The 20,393-nt window shown below is 37.9% G+C and overlaps 1 protein-coding gene across 50 annotated transcripts in view; it reads right to left on the reverse strand.

Moving 5' to 3' along the window:
• The window catches only part of ABI3BP (ABI family member 3 binding protein), a 241,123-nt gene that overhangs the window by 120,850 nt on the left and 99,880 nt on the right, over positions 1-20,393 (reverse strand). For 43 of the 50 annotated variants that reach the window (XM_074362316.1, XM_074362227.1, XM_074362217.1 and 40 more), the window contains exons 5-12: positions 19,640-19,821; positions 19,035-19,090; positions 10,532-10,580; positions 9,427-9,498; positions 8,744-8,836; positions 2,855-2,932; positions 954-1,028; positions 134-208 (exon numbers count right to left, since the gene is read on the reverse strand). In XM_074362316.1, coding sequence (XP_074218417.1) covers positions 134-208; positions 954-1,028; positions 2,855-2,932; positions 8,744-8,836; positions 9,427-9,498; positions 10,532-10,580; positions 19,035-19,090; positions 19,640-19,821 — 680 coding nt within the window. The remainder of the gene's footprint in view (positions 1-133; positions 209-953; positions 1,029-2,854; positions 2,933-8,743; positions 8,837-9,426; positions 9,499-10,531; positions 10,581-19,034; positions 19,091-19,639; positions 19,822-20,393) is intronic. The other 7 variants (XM_074362295.1, XM_074362362.1, XM_074362360.1 and 4 more) reach the window with 2 other exon arrangements.

A 20,393-nucleotide genomic window follows, 5' to 3' on the forward strand; every position in this document is an offset into this window, starting at 1 on the left:
TTACTGTTCTATAAGCCATGTGTGCCTTCTTTCCTGTGAGGAGATAAATTTGAATGAATTAGCTTAGGACTTCTTTCAACCATGCATAAAATTTCCAAGGTAAAAAGAAGCTGCATTGTTTAATAATTTTTACCTAGAGTGCTCAGTGGGAATTCAAACCTAGGTATTAAAATAGTCTGCGATGTTTCGGGGGTCCTTTCCCTGAGAGCTGCAATAAAGAAGAATTCAGTTAGAGACTCTGTGAGTCGGGATTTGATGCTGTGGTTTAGCCGTATGGTGTAGGCATGCTCCTAACAGAGGGCGCACTGGGCAGCTGATGCCTTTCATGCAAATAGCTGGCTTTCCCTGGAAAAGTTTTACATAGTTGTTATAATTTGAAGGTGTACCTTCAAATGGCCATGGTGTGGCATGGAAGATCAACATCACAAGTACTGAACACAATACGTACATGCTGTTCCTTTTTTTCTGAAGAGAATAAAGCAAGTTAGATTCTCTTGGGCCAAGAAGCAGCTAACTTGCATGGCATGAAATTCTTATTAAAAGACAGGACACTTTCGGGGATTCTCCTTAAGTTTAGTACACACAGGACTTGGAAAAGCCAACCAAAATGGAAAGCACAGACATAGTCAAGACTTCCACCTTTCCAGGCTTTGTAAGTTAGAAACCTGACATTCTGTTTTTCTAGACATCCCAAGGGACTGGTAAAAAGGGTGTGCAGTTAGCACCTACCATCCAGAGCTTCCTAGAATATTAGTCACCAGGATCAAGACATGTTGTTAACTCTTTAATGGAATTGGTCCAAGAAATAGGAAGATGAACTACTGCCAGTAATGGGGGAGAAAAGTGGGGAGGGTGGGAAAGCCAAGGCACTGGGGTTACTCTTCTTTTCTATGAGGGCTGAGAGGTGGGTTTTTTTTTTTTTTTTTTGAAGAAAAAAAAGTTCTTAGAATTACCCAGTGTTGTTTCTGAAATGTCTAATGCACTAGACACAGTGGGTTTAGTGGTTCTTGGAACTGATTCAGGAGTCACTGAAAGGTAAAAAAGACAACTTTACAAATTAAGATAAAATGATGGCACAACTGAAGAATATAAGGCACTTTTGTTGTCCTTTGGAATTAAAGCTGATACTTGCACAGACCAATTGTCTTCAAGTTAATTAAGTTAAGGGCTCTCTGGCTTGCCCCAGTGCCCAAACTCCTCCCAAGCCTTCCTTTCTGGGTTTGTCCAGTTTCCACATCCTCCAAAAAGCGCACAGAATTGACCTCCATGGAAGCACTTATCAGATTAATCATAACTTAATTCCTCTGTCTTAGCACAACGTCTGGGGTATAGTAAGCAAGCACATAGTAAATATTTATGAAATGAGTTAATAACTGGGCAGATAAAAGAATGACCCAGGGCAAAAAAGGGTATTACGTTTTAAGATTTCTTTCTTCCCAACTGCAGTCAACATGCAAAGCTTGGAAGTGGGTTGAAATGATAAGGATTCAAATGCCGAGACACAAGTTTGTTTCAAGTGCTAACTCAAAGGCAAAGATGACCCGCAGGTAAATAGTTTTTGAGAAATAAGAACCAGGATCACTGAGATCTGGAATGAATTGTGAGCTACATGATACCAGAATTTTTTAGGGGAAGGACACAAAATAAACACAATAACAATGAATAATAAGTTATGGTGTTCGCCTAAGTGTTTTTGAAGTGGAAAATTCTGAGGAGAGTCTGGCAGAAAACTAAGAAATCTGTAGACTCTCCCATCAGATACTGTGCCAAGAGAAGAAAGGATAATTGGGAAAAAAATTGATGGACTCTCCACTGGGTCATGCCTCTGCTTTTCTTGGTGTTGACCAATTATACTGAAATCAGAAAACTACCCAGAAATTTCCTTCAGATACATTATTCCAGCATCAGATACTACCTCTGCTCCAACTCCCATGAAGGTGGGGGATGGAAGGTCATCTCTCTCCTTTAGGTAGGACCGTAAACTTCTTACTCCATCAGAAATATTTTTATTTCTTGAAATCAAGTTATTTGACTTCTCCACCAATCTTTATCATCTCTGGACCAGTTATGAATCCAAGAGTTTAGTAACAGGTAAGTATCACTGATATTTCAATTCACAGCAACTTTATGGATTAAAAAATTCACTTTAGATTGGAGTTACTTTGCTCAATGTGGATCTGGGGGATTTCCTGCCAGATGTTTGTTTCACAGAGTACTGGATGAGGTGGTACTGCTCTGGCAAAAACTCTGTGGTTCAGAGAATAATGTGTCCCCTGTGGGCTGGACTTGGGCAGTTCATTCATAGAAGAAATGATGAATGTTTGTTAGTAACGGCTGATAAACTATGGGGAAAATGCATACTGTATTTATTCTTTAAAGGATTTTTACTGAACTATTACATATTTTCTACACAAAAATTGTGAGTCTTCAAGAGACATTATTATTAAACGATTCCAGGGTACTTTCACACTTATCAAACCATGGATTTGTGAGGGATAATGGCATTTTGCTAAACTAATCATTTGTGAAAGTGAAGAAATGAAAAATGGTCTAATGTCTTCTTGTAAAAGGAAAACACCCAAACCATGTTTTTACATTTTAGTGTAAAAATATTTCAGAATGTTGAGGTAACAACTTTCACTTACAGTGAAAAATACAGCTTCCACATTACGTATTACTTATATAATTCAATAGCTCATTTTGCATCTAGAATCCCCTATTGTTGTGTGCTAATAATTAAAATGAATTTCCTACAGGCTCTTCACTGAAAAAAAAATAGTCTTGTCAATCATTTACTATTTGGAAAAATACATTATTTACTTTTTCAAAGTTAATAACACAGGGATCTCATTACCTGTTATGGGCCGTGCTGGGATTTTTTCTACCTCTGGCGTTTTAGATTCAGCAGGCAATGCCAAGGTTTCATTCTTAGCTAAAAAGCCAGAGAACAAACAGTTTACCTCACTTCTTCATAATAGAGTGTCCAAATCCAATTCACTCGAAACAATCAAGCAACAGATTATTTCAAGACATATCTTGAAATAATGCTCTTATCCCATCCAGTCAGGCAGCCAATACATTTATTATGCATTTCTACCAGGGGTTAGTATTTGTAGACGACAGTCTTCAGAATTCCTTCTCATTAACCCTAGATAATTCTTTAAGATCTAAGCTGGCACTGGCATGAAGAAAAAAACCCACAAGACAGTACTTGGATAACTCTCAAGTCATTCTGATTCGTAAATAGAGTTTCTCAAAGGCAAAAGTCGTACAGCAAATACTCCTTGGAATTTTCTTTTCAGTTATTCCTAATTTCCTTTAAAAAAGTCAACGAATAGAAATTACCATTATGTATGGTAACAAATGTAATAGGTTATCACACTAAAGTTCTAGAAAAACATAAATAACACATATAGGAAACTGAGTTATTTGAAGATATTTGTGGTGAAAAGAATACCGGCCGTTTATTTATTTGAGCCACATGTTAACACAGATCTTTCTTTCGGCTGGTATGGGAATTAAGTGTAAAAAATAAAATCTGGTTTTGTTTTTTTTTTTTCCTCTTTGACAACTATTCGGGAAACTTCCTTCTAAAATTTAGGTATTCTTTTTCAAAGAAAGCACATTTCTCTACTAGGGTTTCCTAACGATCAAGACATTCTCCATTTAAAGAACGCATTTAGGATTAACTGGATTCAGCTCTTTGGCACACTGAATGAATGACCTAGTTATAATATTTTGAAACAGTCTAGTGGCATGAAAGAATTCATTCATCTTTGAGATACCCTGATCACTTCGCCCTGAACTGATTATTGTCAGATGGGACTTTTTTTTTTTTTTAAGCCTTCTTAGACTGTAAGGAACTTCCTGGGTTTCTCAACATTGGCACTACCAACGTATTGGGCTGGATAATTTTTTATTGGTGTGGGGGGGATCTTTCGTGTGAACCGTAGGATATTCAGCAGCATCTCTGACCTTTACCCACTGGATTCCACACTTCCATAGCCTTGACAACTAAAAATGTCTCCAGACACTGCCAAATATCCCCTGGGGGACAGAATCGCCCTCTGTTGAGAACTACTGATCTCATCTGTTCCCTCCAAGTTCTTTGAGGATGCAGATTTTGTAACACTGCTGAAAAGGCTATTTTCTTCTTTTCAGTTAACATGGGCACAAAATATTTATTTACTTCTGATGGACTAAAAGACAATTCTAAAGTCATCCCTTTTACAAAGTTGATAGAAGCAAATCAATTTTCAATCTGAATGATGGAAGTGTACAAGAGAGTCCTAGAGCTAATGATTTTCGAGAGTGACTGAAAATGCTAGAAACAGGCACAAGTACTACCATACTTGCCACAGCTGCCAGCAGAGTGTGTGTTCTGATCCCTGTGCAAGCGGAGCTGCACAGCGTGTCTGCACACAGAGGTTTTAACTAAAATTGTTCAAACTGATTTAGCAGGGCATAAAGGAAAGGGACTCTCTTTTGGGAATAACTAAAAAAATAAACAGATCCAGTATCATTTTATGATAAATTCTATTTTTCAGATTGCTAAATTTTATCAACATTTTTCTTCCTGCTTCTTTTGTGGTCACAGCTTAGGTTTAGAACCATTGTGATTGTTAGCATGGGAAAAACAAACAGATTATAAATATTCATGAGCTCTGGTTCTATTATTTTCAGCGTGTACATAGGAAGGGTTTTTTTGTTTGTTTGTTTGCTTTGTTTTTTTAATGGAGGCACTGGGTATTGAACCAGGACCTCATGCATGCTAAGCACATGCTCTACCACTGAGCTATCTCCCTCGCACCAGAAAGTTTTCCTTTAATGCTCTCTTCTTTTTCAGTGTCCTCTTTTCCTTCAGGGTATCTTTGCTAAACCTCTCCTTTCTGTATAACATCCAACACTCTTCATGGTTCCCTAGCTGACTAGGACCATGTAGTCATTTATTGAATTTATTTGGGGAAATTATTTATTTTAACTTCCAGATCCTAGACTTGCAGACAATGCTCTGGTGTGCTTTGCTTTAGCTCCTTCTGTTCAAAGCATGCCCTTAGCCAGTGACCCCACTCACCTAAAATGAGGCTGTTAACGAAGGAAAAATGATCAACTACCTTTCCCAGAGATACCTGTCTTCTTTACACATCACCAATTCCTTATAGAGGTAGGTGGTGTTTCTAAATATGGCATTTCAGACATCAGAGAAGTTGGTAGGAGGGGAAGATAATTGAATGGAGACGCTTCATGACTCCTATCAAGCCGTGAGTATTCATCAACACCATCGCGTACAACTGCAGTCTTGGCAACAGCAGAGAAAGGCCACCAGAACACAGCCTAAAACCCAGGAAGTCCCTTTTCCTCCCTGATTCTTCTGTACCTTTTTTCAACAGAGTTGTTTCCTTTCATTTTTGGCAGGCTAAGTCTTCGCTTTGGCAAACCCTTTTTTATGTCTCTGGGAAATGTGTGTGTAATATTAGCTTTCTTGTTTATTTCTCTCATTAGTCACACCATGTGTTCTTAGAACAAACCCTACTTATTTTTTGATGGCCCATTTTGGGTCCTGCTGGAAGGAAGATATTTTTAGGCTTTACCTCTCACAAAATAGGACTTTTCTGAATTGCAGTGATAAATAACTTCAGGAAAGTTTATTGCTCCTTTGTTGGTATAAAGAACTGTTGATGCTCACATTTTTTTCCATAAAACCAGTAAATCTAAAATGTAAATTGTGAACACAGTCTAAGGTGATATATTTGATGGATTTACTGGTCACTTTCAAACATACTGCATACTAGTCTTTACAATGTGTACGAAATTTGCCATGTGGTATTTTAAGATAGGTGTTTCCTGAGAAATAAAGTTTAACAAGATATTTACTATTCACATAGAACTTGTCTTCATTAAAATCACACTTAATCCTGGAGCTTTAGTGAATCATATCAGAATAAAAAGAGTAAAAAGCAAAGCAAACCAAAAAATGATCCGTTTAATTCTCTCAATTAAAGAAGACAAAAAGGCTGGATTGGTATTAAGGCAGTATGTAGAACTTTGCAAAAAAAGAAGGAAAAAAAAAAAAAGGAAATAGTCCTCATGGTAAATGGCACTCCCCCAGGCACCATGACAGCTCCGAAGCTAACCATAGAAGGTCAAAAAGTGGGTGGTGGCCCAATTCCTGAGAATCTCAGTCCTTTCCCCAAAAGCAGTTGGAATAATTCTCCTACTTGTTAGCATATAAAGCTACCGAGCCCATAAAAACTAGTAACACCTCACCTTGTGGCCTCTCACTCCCCGCCTTCCAAGACAGCCTGCACTCTGTCCATGGAGTGTGTATCTACTTTTAGTTTCAACTGAGCACCTAACCCCCACACCTTGTGGCTTTTCTCCTGCCTTCTGAAATAGCCTGCACTCTGTCTATGGAGTATGTATCTTTCTGAATAAATCTACCTTTATTCAACTGTGGCTCGCTCTGGAACTCTTTCCTGCATGAAGCCAAGGACCCTCACTTGGCGGGGTGTGTCCCTGGGACACAGCCATCCTCTCGCCCCACATTTTTCCAGTAGCAATTCACTATGGGGATTTCATTTGGAAGCTTCCTAGCCTGCAGAGCAGCATTAGATGATGTGGGGTTGAGTCTCAGGGTTTTACAGCTACACAGGAGGTGATCAGGTCTGAGGCACAAATTAAAGAAATGAAACCTGGAATCATTTCTCTACATTCCTGGAGATAACTCACCATAGCACTACCAGGTGTGAGTGTTTTACAGTAAAAATGTAAGAATGACACAAAATCACAAGGATGTATTAACAAATATGTTCACCTCTTAATAAAATGGTGATACATAAATTTTGAAAAATTTTCTCAAAGTGTAAGTCTAATAGTCTATTAATTCATGCTTTTCTACCCACTTAAGGCTTTGCTCCTCCTTCATCTAGGAGGTTTGCAAATTAACAGCTTAAGAGAATGTTAAGAGTTCACCTTTTAAAACTGTTACAATCTGATGGCCCAGCATCAGACAAGCCAGTAAGTCAGACCTCCAACGAGGGAAGAGAAATGAAGTCTGAGGTCCCTGGATGCAGAGGTCCCGCGTTTGGGTACCTCCACATTATGTCCCCGGCAATCTGCAGTTCTGGCGCCAAGTAATGCTTAATAAATATTTGTTGAATGAATGTTGTCAAACAGAGACTTGTTTCCACATCCATAAAATGTGAAGATTCAATTATGTAAGTGTGAAAGTTCTTAGCCAGTACATCAAGTTCAGGGAAAACATTGTTAAGTCTTGTTCAGTTTCTACCCCATCATGCCATCTTCTTCCATATTAATCAGTGGCCCACCCAAGAAGTTCTCCAGAGATTTTAGAAAGTGTGGTTTCTGGACCAGCAGTATCACCTGAGTACTAGATAGAAATGGAAACTCTCTGCCCCACTGCCCTAGACCTACTGAATCAGTGACCTGGGGGTAAGCCCAGCAGTCTGTGTGTGACGAGCCCTCCAGGAATTCTGGTGCTTCCTCAAGTTTGTGGTCTCCTGCTACAGAGAGAATCCACACCAATTTGATACTCAAATGCAGCAACTAGTGTAGCCCAGTGACCACCCCAATTGTCTCCTGGGCTCCTTTTAAAGGGTTTTGCTGTTTTTTTCCTCCAAATGTTATGTTTTTTAAACACTAAAATCGTATCAGGTTCTTTCTTGAAGTAGGAAGCAGTATCAATACCAGGGACATAATTCTAAGAGACCTGACCTTTACATCAGTTCTCACTGAAACCATCTATCTAGTGGCCCCCTGACAGCAGAGCACAATGAGTATTTTTCATAACAGTTACTCCATTGGACTCTTATACCTACAGAATGTGTGTATTTTGGATAATCTGATAAATGTTCACTCTCCTTTCATAAATGTAAATATAAAATAACCATTTCCCACAGAATGGGATTTATATGAATACCTCCAACACTCCAACCTGTCTGCCTTTTTTTTTTTCCTCCAATTTTTGTGGTAAAAGATTTACAGTCTTCACTGTTAAGTGTGCGATTCAGTGGTATTAAATACGTTCAGAATATTGTGCAATCATCACTACCATCCATCTCCAGAACTCGTTTCATCTTGTAAAACTGAAACTCTGTACCATGGAACACTAACTCCCCATTCTCCTCCTCCTCCAGTCCCTGGCAACCATCATCATACCTTCCGTCTCTATGAATTGATCACTCTAGTACCTCATACAAGTGGAATCATACATTCTTTTTATCCTTTGTGACTGGCTTATTGCACTTAGCACAATGTCCTCAAAGTTCATCCACATTGTAGTGTACGTTGGAATTTCCTTTTTTTTTTTAAGGCTAAATAGTATTTCATTATGTGTATATACCACATTTTGCTTATCCATTCATCTGTTAATGGGCACTTAGATTTCTTCCACATTTTAGCTGTTGTGAATAATGCTGCTAAGAACATGGGTGTACAAGTATCTCTTTAAGAACTTTTGTTTTCCACTTCTTTTGGTTATATACCCAGAAGTGGAACTGCTGTATAATATGGTAATTCTATATTCATTCTTTTGAGGAATGGTTGTATTGTTTTCCTGTAACTGTAGCATTTTATATTCCTGTTCACTGTGCACATGCCTATTCCTTACTTGTTACTTTGAGGTCCCCAAACAGCTTACTTGCTAGATCCCTTGGCTATCCTAAGACTATCAGTGCTAGTCTTCAGTCACTGCAAAGTCCAAATATAGATCTTTGCTGCTTACCTAATTGTGTCTTGACTGCATCTGAAATTTCGAACATTATGGAGGTAGGAAGTTTTACAACGGTTTCATTGAGACCTGGAATAACAAGGTGGACTGCAAGAAAATAGAATAAAACAAAAGAAAACGTGTCACGACACAAAGCTCAGAGCATCGGATACTAGAAACCATGAAGTTCAGTGGTTATTTTCCTTAGTCAGTTTTACTCCAAACTTTAAAATGACAGAAAAAATATGACAGGAACTTTTAAACAGAATCTTTTTCATATTCAGAACTGAAGTACCAAAATACTCTGGCTTTTAATCCATAGACTCAAAAATGGTAAATTGGCTGCTTAAAATGTGTGGTGAACAAACACCATTATTAATGATAATTTTTAAAAGAGCAGTTCACTATGACAAAGACCCTCATAACTGCAACAACCCTGCGGGGCAGATAGGATGGGCACCCGCATCCCTGCCAGGCACAGGCTAGAGCTGTCTAACGCACCATGATAGAGGTAGCATCTCTTGGATCGTAGCCTGGAATGCACACAAGCCAGGATGCTAAATACTGAAAGGAAATGAACCAACATCAATTTAGCAGAACCGCTCACAGTGAAAAATTCCATAACAGCCTAATTATCAAAAAAAAAAAAAAATAGCCTGACTAGCTTATTGTAGGTGTAGATTTCAAGATAAACTCACCCAGTATTGTTCCTCCGAAGGGAGTCTTATCTGGGGATTTAGTTGAGGCCTTGTGAGTGACATTCTGAATCACTGTTGAAATATCAAAAGGTAATAGTGTGAATGCAAAAAAAGAAATCGTCATGAAGCAGTAACAAGCTTACATTGTGAAGTCATCTGCACTGCAGAGGCCCTGATACAACTTTTTAATAGAAAGGAACTCACTGGGCTGGTTACACAGCCAAGAAAAGGACTAGAAGGCATATCATAACACCTGTGCCTTCAAGTAACAAAAGGCCATTATTATTCCATCATATCATGTTCCATTCTAATGAGCTGAAAATTTCCTTTCTCCACTCCCCTCCCTGCAGGCTCCTCCAGGTAAAGAACTAGCACAAAATGACCCAATAAATGAAAGTTAGAAAATGTATATTCTCAAAGCAAAGACTCTTAGGATGATTCCAATATTATCCGGTTCTGAGAATACACTTGGGACATCGTGTTTTCTTAAAATGAAGAACTATCTTAAGTACACAATCTCTTCTACCAAGAAACTTTCTGGAAATAATGAAGTCATTTTAATAACCTGAAAAACGGGAAGTCAAAACAAAAACGACTGTATACTGAAATGAAATAAGACCTTATTCTTCAAATTTGGATTTCTTTACTTTCCCTAATGTGACCACTAAATCGTTACCATTTCATTAATTCAAATATCCTATTAATGATTAATGATGGAAGTTACCTTAGTCCTGAACAAAGCCACACATGTTTCGTTGGCTTTTTACAATTTCATACTTTGTTAGGGCTATTTTGTCCTACTTGTCTAACTAACATGCCTTGCTGAGACTTGACCTATAGGTATACAAGTCAAAATTATCTGTTAACTTCTAATTTATTAGATCCTACTGATTTCTTCCAACTTTTTTCCTGAAAAATAATCAGAAAAGTTGAAAAAAATACATGCTATGTGTAACTATCTCAGTTAAAAAGTAGATTATGAAACTAACATAACATTGTAAATCAACTATACTTCAATTAAAAAAAAAGCAGCATTAACAACAATAACAAAAAGTGTATTAGAACAGTTCTGAACACATATCCAGAGCAGACTTGCACAGATTACCTTGCTTGATGATTGTTACTGGGATTAGTTTCCTTGGGATGTACGATGGCTGAAAAGAGAGGAAGAGTCAGCTTTTGAGTTATTGTGAACTTAAAAAAAAATAAATCAAAGAATTGGAAGTAGCCCTTTCTTGTACTCAATGAAGTCTCCCATGACACTGGCTTAACAGTTGCTGGAAAGAGCTTTAGTACATATATCTGCCTCTGTTTTATTGTACTCACTTGGTTCCCCCGTAAATGTCTGAAGATTTGGCAGAAGCAGTTTCTTCAAAACTCCCATTAGTTTAGTTTACTTACAAACTGCAGTGGAAAGAAACTAAATCCTCTGGATTGCCTACGTGTTTATTTTCACTTCATTTGAGATGTGACCCAGCCGAATTCTGTCTTTACATTAGACCTCAAAAAGATTCGAAGGTAAGTATTGTCTTTTAAAACCAATTAACATCCAGTGTTTGCTTGTGCCTCCTGGCTGCTGCTACTTCAGACAACACAACCACCACGAGCTCCTGACACCAAGCACTCCCTGGTCCAAGGGGGCGAAGCTGAGACTCACAGCCAGCATTTCTACTTCCAAAGCCTGTGCTTTTTACTATTCTGTACATATTTATGCCCAGAGGACCTCAAAACTGGAAGGGCAGATTCCCAAGGACTCTGCATTCTTCCTTCTCCCAAACTGCCTTAGCTGTCCCAAGGGAAGTTTTAAGGTCACAGAGCGACTTGAACTAGGGACTTGTTTAGTGTGAACTTTATGGTGGAGTCATCACCAGACATGATGTGAGCCAAGGATAAGATAGCCAGGGGAGAGGGGCAGGAACAGAACAAGGGCAGGGCAGCAAATATAGAGAAGAAACAGACTGAGTTCAAGAGATAAGCACGGCACTGATGTTTTGACACTTGATTTAATCCACGTATATGATACAGATAGTCCAGGCACCAGAACTGCTGACAATCCAGGATGTGTAGAATGAGATACTTAGTCACATAGGTGTTTACAGCTATGAGAAAAAGAGCTTTGCTAACATACTTCCATTCTAAAAAACAATAGGCCCATAGTAAAGAAGGGCCACAATGCCATGCTTACTCTTGGCTATTTTCCTTCTTGTATTAAAGACCTTATGTTAAAAACAAAACAAAACAAAACAAAAAACCCCCACAAAATACAAAAAGTTTACTCTTACCAGATTATTTTTTAAAAGAAGTATTTTTACTTCTTGCATCATATATTGACCGAGTGCTGTAGGCTGAATGTTTCTGTCCCCCAACCAAAGCATGTATTAAACTTAACCCCCAGTGTGATGGTATTTGGGAGTGGGACCTTTGGGAAGTAAATAGTCATGAGGCTTTGGAATCCTCTTCCATGGGATTAGCGCTCTTATGAAACAGACCCCAGAAAACTCCCACCCTGCTTCCGCCGCGTAAGGACACAGCGAGAAGATGGTTGTGAGCCCGAGGCGAACTCTCACCAGACACCAAATCCGCCAGCTCCTTGATCTTGAACCTCCCAGGCTCCACAACTGTGAGAAGTAAACGTTTGTTGCTGTGGTATTTTCCTTATAGAAGCCCTAGTGGACGAAGGCACCCAGTAATTTCCTACTTAGCAACCTAGCCTATGGGGTTAATCAAAGATACAGTCATCATTTGTGTGTAAATGTGTTTATTACCACCATGTAAAACAACCTCATCCGCCAAAAGCAGAGGTTTTGCTATATAAATTATGGTTCAAATTTTTGACCTCTATATAGTAAGGTGGGAAAATATGCATAAGATAAATAGAAAGGGTACAAATTTATATTTATAGTATAATCTAAGTGTGTAACAAATATGTAGAGACAAAAGACCAGAAGGAAATAGATTATAGTTTGGTTTTTTTTTAACAGTAGCTATTTCTTATAAGCTGATGTTAATTTCATTTTCTGTACTTTCCAAATTCCTCACAAGGGCAAATTACATTTATAATTAGGGAAAGCTATTTTAATCAGCAGTCTGTTTAGCTACTATATATGCTTCTGTACTGCACAGCTCACACACTATTGGGAAATAGAAGAATTATAATGTATACACAATTTTTTCCCAGGCAAGGGGTGGGGGGAATAGTAAGTATAGAAGTATAACCTTTAGCAGGAAAGAAAAAAAAGGGTTCAGCTTTGATGTCACACTGGCAGAGGACCTCTTGGCTTTACCATAAGAAAATTAAGTAAGAGCACTTGCTTACAGGACCCTTTCCCAGAGAGGGACAGTCAGGCCCATGGCACTGCCTCCTGTGTCTACCTTACTCCCAGTGAAAGGATTACCACACATGGTCACTATCTTTTCTGAGAATTTAAAATCCCTGTTGAGGCAACCTCCAGTTCCACAGGAGATGCTTCCTAGAGGAGCCAGGTTGTCTTTCCAGGTACGAATAATCATTTTTTGCTAGAGCTGTGGCTACAGTTCCAGAGTTTTGAATGGCTTGTCCTCTATCTGCCCTACGAGTTCGCCATCTAATGCACATTTTGCAAAACGTGGTGTTTTTCAGACACGTTGCATTCTAGTGGAAACACCTATGTGTTGCTGTGTTGAGTTTGAACTGCGTTATCCCAATTCTTACTTCCTTTGCTGTAATGATTTGTTTTAAACAAGTTTTTGACTGAAACAAATGGAAAATATTTCACTCTTCACATGAATGGAACAAAGTTTCTGTTTGAGTTCTTGAGTACAGATCAGTATTCTGTTAAGATGATGACAAGACTATATGTATAGTATGTGCTGCCAAAAATTAAGGACATCATTTAGCTGCAGAATCCAATTCTTTCTAGACCTGTAATTATTCTCTTGCCTAATCCACAATCCAAAGATGCACCAAGACTGGACTAATGAGCAAGCAGCTGCCACTCTGTAAGGAATTTTTTACAGGACATCAGGAAAGTCCTTCTGCCCAAAGTGTCTATGCTGAAGTCTCTAAAATTCCCACTAAGAAACCCACACTGAATTCTTTCCCTGAGTCCTCTTACAAAAAGGGTAGGGAAATGTCTTTTACCTGAACTCTCAGAGAAATAAAATATTGTGATAATTTCTAAGTGAACACGTTTAATCAATTACAACTCAATTTCAGTTAAGCTGTTTAATGTACAGTGTTTTTTTTTAAAGAAGTTACCAGTAACTTTTCTTTGCCGTCCTGGGCTTGCTGTTACGAGCATCTGTCAACATGCAGAGGAGTCTCCGAGTAGCTGGTGTGGGGCACGGGGGTGGGATGTGAGGCAAAGTCCCACAACCCACAGGCTGCTGCACAGTTTGGCTGGGGCGGCCCCAGCACAGCACTGCTGCCCGTGGACACCACCCTCAGACCATGTTTTCTTTCTCAGGTCATTTCCTTACTGGCTCTTTTCTCTGCAGCTGGCTGACCCATTCCTGCTGCAAACAGCCATCACCACTTCCTTCCTCAACTCTCATCTCTCCCTTCAGCAATTATTTTTTAAATGTTGACTATATGTTAGGAAACAAGCCTACTTCCCTCCTAGCCTGTAAGAGATGGTTTTTTTCTCCCCCCTAAGTTTCAAGATATTCTGTCCCTTAAGAACCCAGGTTGTGCTGCATCTCAAGCAGGGTGACTGATTAAGGGGATTCACTTTTACCCTCTTTCTGGGGATGTTGAGGCTAAGTATCCACTTGGTGAGATACAACGCGGGGAGGATGCTGAAGTGGTAAAAGGAAATGCCGCTGATGATCAATTCAGCTTGCTTTTCAGTCCTGGCTAGGGAAAGCCTACGCTCATCTAGAAATAACCACAGCAGCCGTGAGCACACAGTATGAGGGATTTTTGATTCACCCTGTGTTACACTAACTTCCTCCTGATGTTATTTTTCAAATCAGCTTTCACAAAAGCAATGATAACACCAGGATGCTACTCTTTGCAGGTTATTCTTTACAGGTTTACCCGCTTGGTATTTTTGTGGCATCAGTATATCCATTGTAGATTAAACTTTATTTTCAGGCCTGGAGATAAAGAACTGTCTTTTGGGGAGTGGCTAAGGGTTGCTCAAAATCAAATTTCGATGACTCAAGGGCTAAATCACATGAGAAAAACTTGGGAATGTCACATTCTGGTTTTAATTCATTTTTAGGGTGTTCTAACGAAAGTTACGAAATACACTGATTCAATCTAACATCTGACTAAAAGTGAATCTAACATCCTACTTGCAAAAGTCTCATGTTTCTGGTCAGCTAGGGAGAAATCAGACATACGTCTTTGGTGATGTTGTTAGTCTAGATGTAAAATTCTCAAGTTTCTGTTTAGGACACTCACTGCTAAGGGTGGGAAACCTGATGTATTCAGTGCACACAATCTTAGAGTGGGAGTAGGGACCAGACCGTATTTCTCTCTATTCACTTATCTGCTAACTGTAATACTTTAAAATTTGATACCACTTCTCTTTTTGCAAATGATAGACACAGCTTCTGAGAAAGGCAGGTGGATCTCTGATGGGAAAAATGGAAGGGTGAAAATAGATGTCATATATGAGGGGAACATTGATTGTAAGGAGACTTGAGTTAATTAGATCATTATTAAGCCAATATTTTAAAATATCTGTTAATAAATGCTATGTACTTCAAAAATTTATTGTTAGTGATCTAGTTAGATAACTCAGTTTTTTTGCATACGGAGATATATATATATATTAAAATTAGGTCCTCTTAGTCATTATCCCTTTTTAAATTTTAAGTAATAATAAAACCTAATCGTAAATGTTATGTTTCATCTTGATAAAAGAGTGCTCTTGATTCTCAACATGAAGAAAATAGCACAATTATCATGTGTTTTTTTCCCCTCAATTACATGGATCTCAAGTGATACAATTTGTACAGAAACAATCATGGTTTTGTTTATGCACACCTGATTTTTTCTAGAGGTATAGGCAGGGGTGATATTGAAAGTATTTAACAAGCAGTAGAACAAAGGCACTAACCAATCAGAAGAGATCCCTGCTAAGTGTCCTTTGGCACAAGTGTACTGGGACTGGCCCACAGAACGCATGCTTAGAAACAAGAATTACAATACGTAATACAACCAGAGGCTTAAGATGGGGCTGTACTTAACATTCAAATTTTTAATCTAAATATTATTTATGTGTTAAAAATGAATAGCCTGTTTACCCTATTTTGAATCTCTCTTTAGAAGGTGTTAAGGAGTTTCACTGCATGTAAGTTTGAGGTGTGAGCACGTGCATATGAATAAAAACATTTTTCAAGGTGTCTATTACTTAAAACTCTGGAATTAATTTCCTATCTCTTGAGATACTCCCTTCTAAGGTCAGTCTCAGAGAATGGGGTAAACATTTGGATTGATATCGACTTTATTTGGATTAAAATATACTTCTAATCAAATCAACTTTCAGAATCAATTCTAAGTGGTCGTGTAAGATGGTCAAAGACTCTGACAAGTGGTTCCCTTTTCAACTTCCCCATGTTCCAGAGTTACCCAAGAGCACAGAAGGCAGTTTGGGAGACATGTTTCCTGCTGTCCAGAAGGTAAAAAGAAAGCCTCACAGAGAAACCTTAAAATATCTTTTCAATTAACTTGGGTTTTCCTTTGGAAATAACCAAGAGTTTCAAACCACAGGTCATTAGAGCTGGCTGGAGTCGGGGGTACTCCGCCTCACAGCTTGAAGTGATAAAATGTCTGGCTCTGTGTCATCGATGCAGGAAGTTTCTTCCTGGACCTTCTTGTCATGGCTATTTACGATGTGGAAAGGGTATTAAATTTCTTGGGAGTAAAACGTCAATCATCTTTCCCAATCCTGCTGAGTAACTCATCCTAAATGAAATATTCTGCCAAAAGAAATACCCATATTGGGATATGACTGCTGAAAAGACGGAATGAAAGAAATGACATCACTGAGTCACATGTAAGACAAAGCATGAGAGCCAAGAGGGTGGGAGATAAGATATGCTTCCTAGGAAACCATTCACAACAACAGTGAGGATTGTTCTAGAAGAGACTGGAAGAACAACTCTATTCCCTGTGATTGGATTTAAGAGAGACAAAGCCAAAAGGACCTTAGAGAATGGCACAACTGAATACTTGGTGCTAAGCCAACTGGTTCATTATTTGGAAAAAATATATAACCTCGTCAATATAGAACCTTACTAAGTGTAATACAGCAAAATAAAATCCACATAGTTTAGAGTTTGTTACAAAATCAAACCACTTATAAAACTAAAAAAAAAAATGGGGAAATATTTATCTGATCTCTGGATAGGGAAGGGCTTTCTCAAATATAAGGCAACTGAAGATATGCCAACAGAAAAGACAAGTAATTTGATTATGCAAAGTAAGACTTGCCTATTTCAAAAATTCCCATAAACAAAATTGATAACAAATGTGAGAATAATGTTTCTAGATGAGATCACAAAAAGAGTCTATGTTCTTTCTAAAGTCTTCTAACTATTCAATCAAAAAAAAAAACAAAAACATAAGACACCCAATAAACAAAGAACTGAAACTAAAGTCATTAAATGGAAAATGCAGATGGCTAATAAATAAGTAAAGTGCTGCTTTGTCAGCAATCAGAAACAGAACTTAAAAACCATTTTACACGATTCCATTAGCCGAAAATTTAGTGATGGAAACACGTAATGCTGTAATTAGGGTACTAGAGCAAGATAACTCTGATACACTGCTGGCAAGACTGTAAATTGATAAAAACCTTTTTGGAAAGAAATTTGACCAAACATATTAGGAAGTTTAAAAAATGTTAAAAATCTAAACTGCTACCATTACTAACTGATGACATTCTAAGTATCTATTTTAAGGAAACAATCAGAAATGTGAACAGAAATTTATGATCATAAATGTTCACCATAACATCACTTACAATTGAACTATTAGAAATAAACATCTACAAATTGGAAACCGAGCAGCTCAAAGTGTATTTAGATTATGTAATACATAGCACTTGAAATTATGTATATGAAGAGCATTTAATAACATGACACATGCTATGCCATATTTTGGCTAAGTGAAAGCAGTGAGATAAAATTGCATACACACACACACACACATACACACACACATATATATATATGCCATAGCATGAGATTCTAATTTTATAATGAAAACATGCTTGGGAAAAAAAAAGCCAATGTTCTAAAGTTTTAACAATAGACCATAAATGGTTTTATACAGGTCTTTGGCAGTGTTATAGGTAATTTTGTTACTATTTCTTTTTGCATTTTATATATTATAAAGCTTCAAATATCAGATAATTAGGAAAATAATCAAACAGAGAGGGAAAGAGAGGAAGGAAGGAAGAAAAATGAATGAATTGGTCCAGGCCTGGGAATTTATCTATAATCTCCTTCCTTATGTTATGATTTGAAATATGTCAAAATACTTTCCTGGGCAATCCTAATAATCTAATAATCATGATTTGTTAATAATTTTCCAACGTACACACTTTTCTGCCAAGTCAAACCCAAGAAACACTTACCATATCAGGAATAATTCTCAGCTCTATTTTATCCAAACCCATTTTCTCTCACTGAGAAAATTTTGCATTTTTTAAGATTCAATGAGGTATGTACTAACTTTTTCCACGACTGGGCTACATGAGCAGTGGGTTATTCTGTGTACTATTTAATTAGACATAAAAAGCTATCCATCCACATACATCACATACACATTGAATAGAGCAAATCTGCAACCATGAGTAGAGTCTTTGCCTGTTCATGTGCCTGTTCCCTGGCCAGGTACTCCCAATTCGCAGGGACCAAAGACAGCATCAAATTCCCATTTTCTCACCAAAGTGCCTCCTCTACCCGCTCAGTGACATAATATCCTTCACTTTATAATTAGGCATGTGATTTAAAAGGCAAACATATCTGTGATGATTATGACAATGGCTTACTTTTGTAACAGGCAGTATGTAACTGATACGATGTGTCCTGAGAATAGGCTGTGAAAAGCGGAGGGAAAGAGGAGAACAGGGGCTGAGTTTCTGGGGTGAGAGAGAAGAGGGTTCTAGACAGAGGAAAGGGTTCTAGACTGGCATGTGAAATACACAAACCTTTACTGCACCGAATAGAGACTGGGCACATTACAAAACCAAATGAGCTGCTTGTAAGTAGGAAATGATAGAAAATAGAGGAAAGATTTGAACAATCACAGTTTAAGGAGAGCATGTACTAGTTCGCTCTCGAAACATGTTATAGTAAAAAAACATCCCACAGGACAGGAGATAATAAGCATAACCTCAAAATACCTGGAATCCCGAAAAACCGGACAGCTAGACTGAACATCAGAATTTTAGAGCTTTGAACAAATTAGAGATGATCTGGTCTCATACTTCCACCTCTATTTTCTGAAAAAGAAACTAATTCCTGAAACAGTGTACTTGACCCAGCACCCTACAGCTAGGCAGTTAACTCAGTTTCAATACATCATCATAGGACTATTTCCTTATTCAAATAAAAAGTATAATGCAGACACAACTTTTTTTAAATGTTCTTGAAAGTAAGCCGGTACATACCACCGTGTGGACCTGGTCGTAGGTGCTCTGGATTTTCCCATTTACTTTGCTTTTACCTGACAAAAACAAGAGGAGAATGACATGCTTTTCATTCTTCTTATTCCTAAATCAGGCCTTCCTAATCGTTCTGAAGACAACTAGGACTCCTGCTCTAACTCGAGCCTAGTATTTTATTTGCTGTCATTTCAAACACTGATCCCAGTGATCGGAAGAAGACACACAGGATGAAAGCCGGGCCCCCAAGCTCTGCGCGTTCATTTCCACTGGCCCAGCTTTCTAACTGGACATTTGCACACAGGAGGGTTTTTTGGCTCAGTTGGTGTTCACAGGTCCGAGACTGATTTAAAATATGACAATGCCAATAAACTGTTCAATGATTTGTTCTTGTCAAATACTAGCTTATCATTTATTCTTTTTTTAAAAACCCGCTCACTATAAAAAAAGATTCTGAAATACCAATGTTCCAATTCTGTTCATTGTATTTTCTCAAATATACCTGATGGGAATTGACTCATATCATAGTATACAGCTAATGAAATAATTTAAAATTTGGAAATTAGGGGGAAAATTACAGAAAGCTCACTCAAATAGTTCCAGATACTTACTTCCAACAATAGTCTTGTGATTAAAAATCTTACTCCAAATTCCACCTTCTACATTGTCTTTCACTCCAAATTCATAAACCGTGTCAGGCTTTAGATTTTCCACGATTGTTTCAGTGGCTGGACAGAGTTGAAAAATCCATTTCTTTTCCTTATCCTTTTCTCTATAGCGGATTGTATAAAATCTGTTGAATAACCAAAATACGCTATGAAACCACAAGGAGATTCAGAATCTACTTCAAATTTCTTCACACATCACAGACTCCCATCTACTCTGAAGATTTAATATTGGCTTCTGTTTAGATTTTTTAAAATTTGCAAAGAACATGAAAAAATTGCTCAGTGTGTGCTTAAGTTTTTAATTTCTCACAGCAAGTTAGGGGACCGGGTACAGCATAGTCACAGTCGGACAAAACTCCAGATCTCTCAGTTCTATTATTTGCTACTTTGCAAAATGAAGGTTGGAAAACAGTAGATGTTTGGTTTTTTTTCTGTTATGCATAGAGAAGAACACAGGCATATTTTTATAACTAGTTAACATTATAGTTTCATGAGTGTATGAGTTTTAAGCCTTTTTACTCCATGGAAGGTGAGTTAGAGGTATTTGTAAAAGGAGAAGCATAGACTCTAAGACACATCCAGGACAGCATTTCAAGGGTGACATTTCCTTATTATTAAAAAAAGGATCAAGACCAATAGCCAAGCTAAGGGTACAAAGAGAAAAATCAAATAATGTAAACTCAAGATCACTGCTACA

The sequence above is a fragment of the Camelus bactrianus genome, chromosome 1 (assembly GCF_048773025.1).
Source record: "Camelus bactrianus isolate YW-2024 breed Bactrian camel chromosome 1, ASM4877302v1, whole genome shotgun sequence".
In the NCBI taxonomy this organism is placed as follows: domain Eukaryota; kingdom Metazoa; phylum Chordata; class Mammalia; order Artiodactyla; family Camelidae; genus Camelus; species Camelus bactrianus.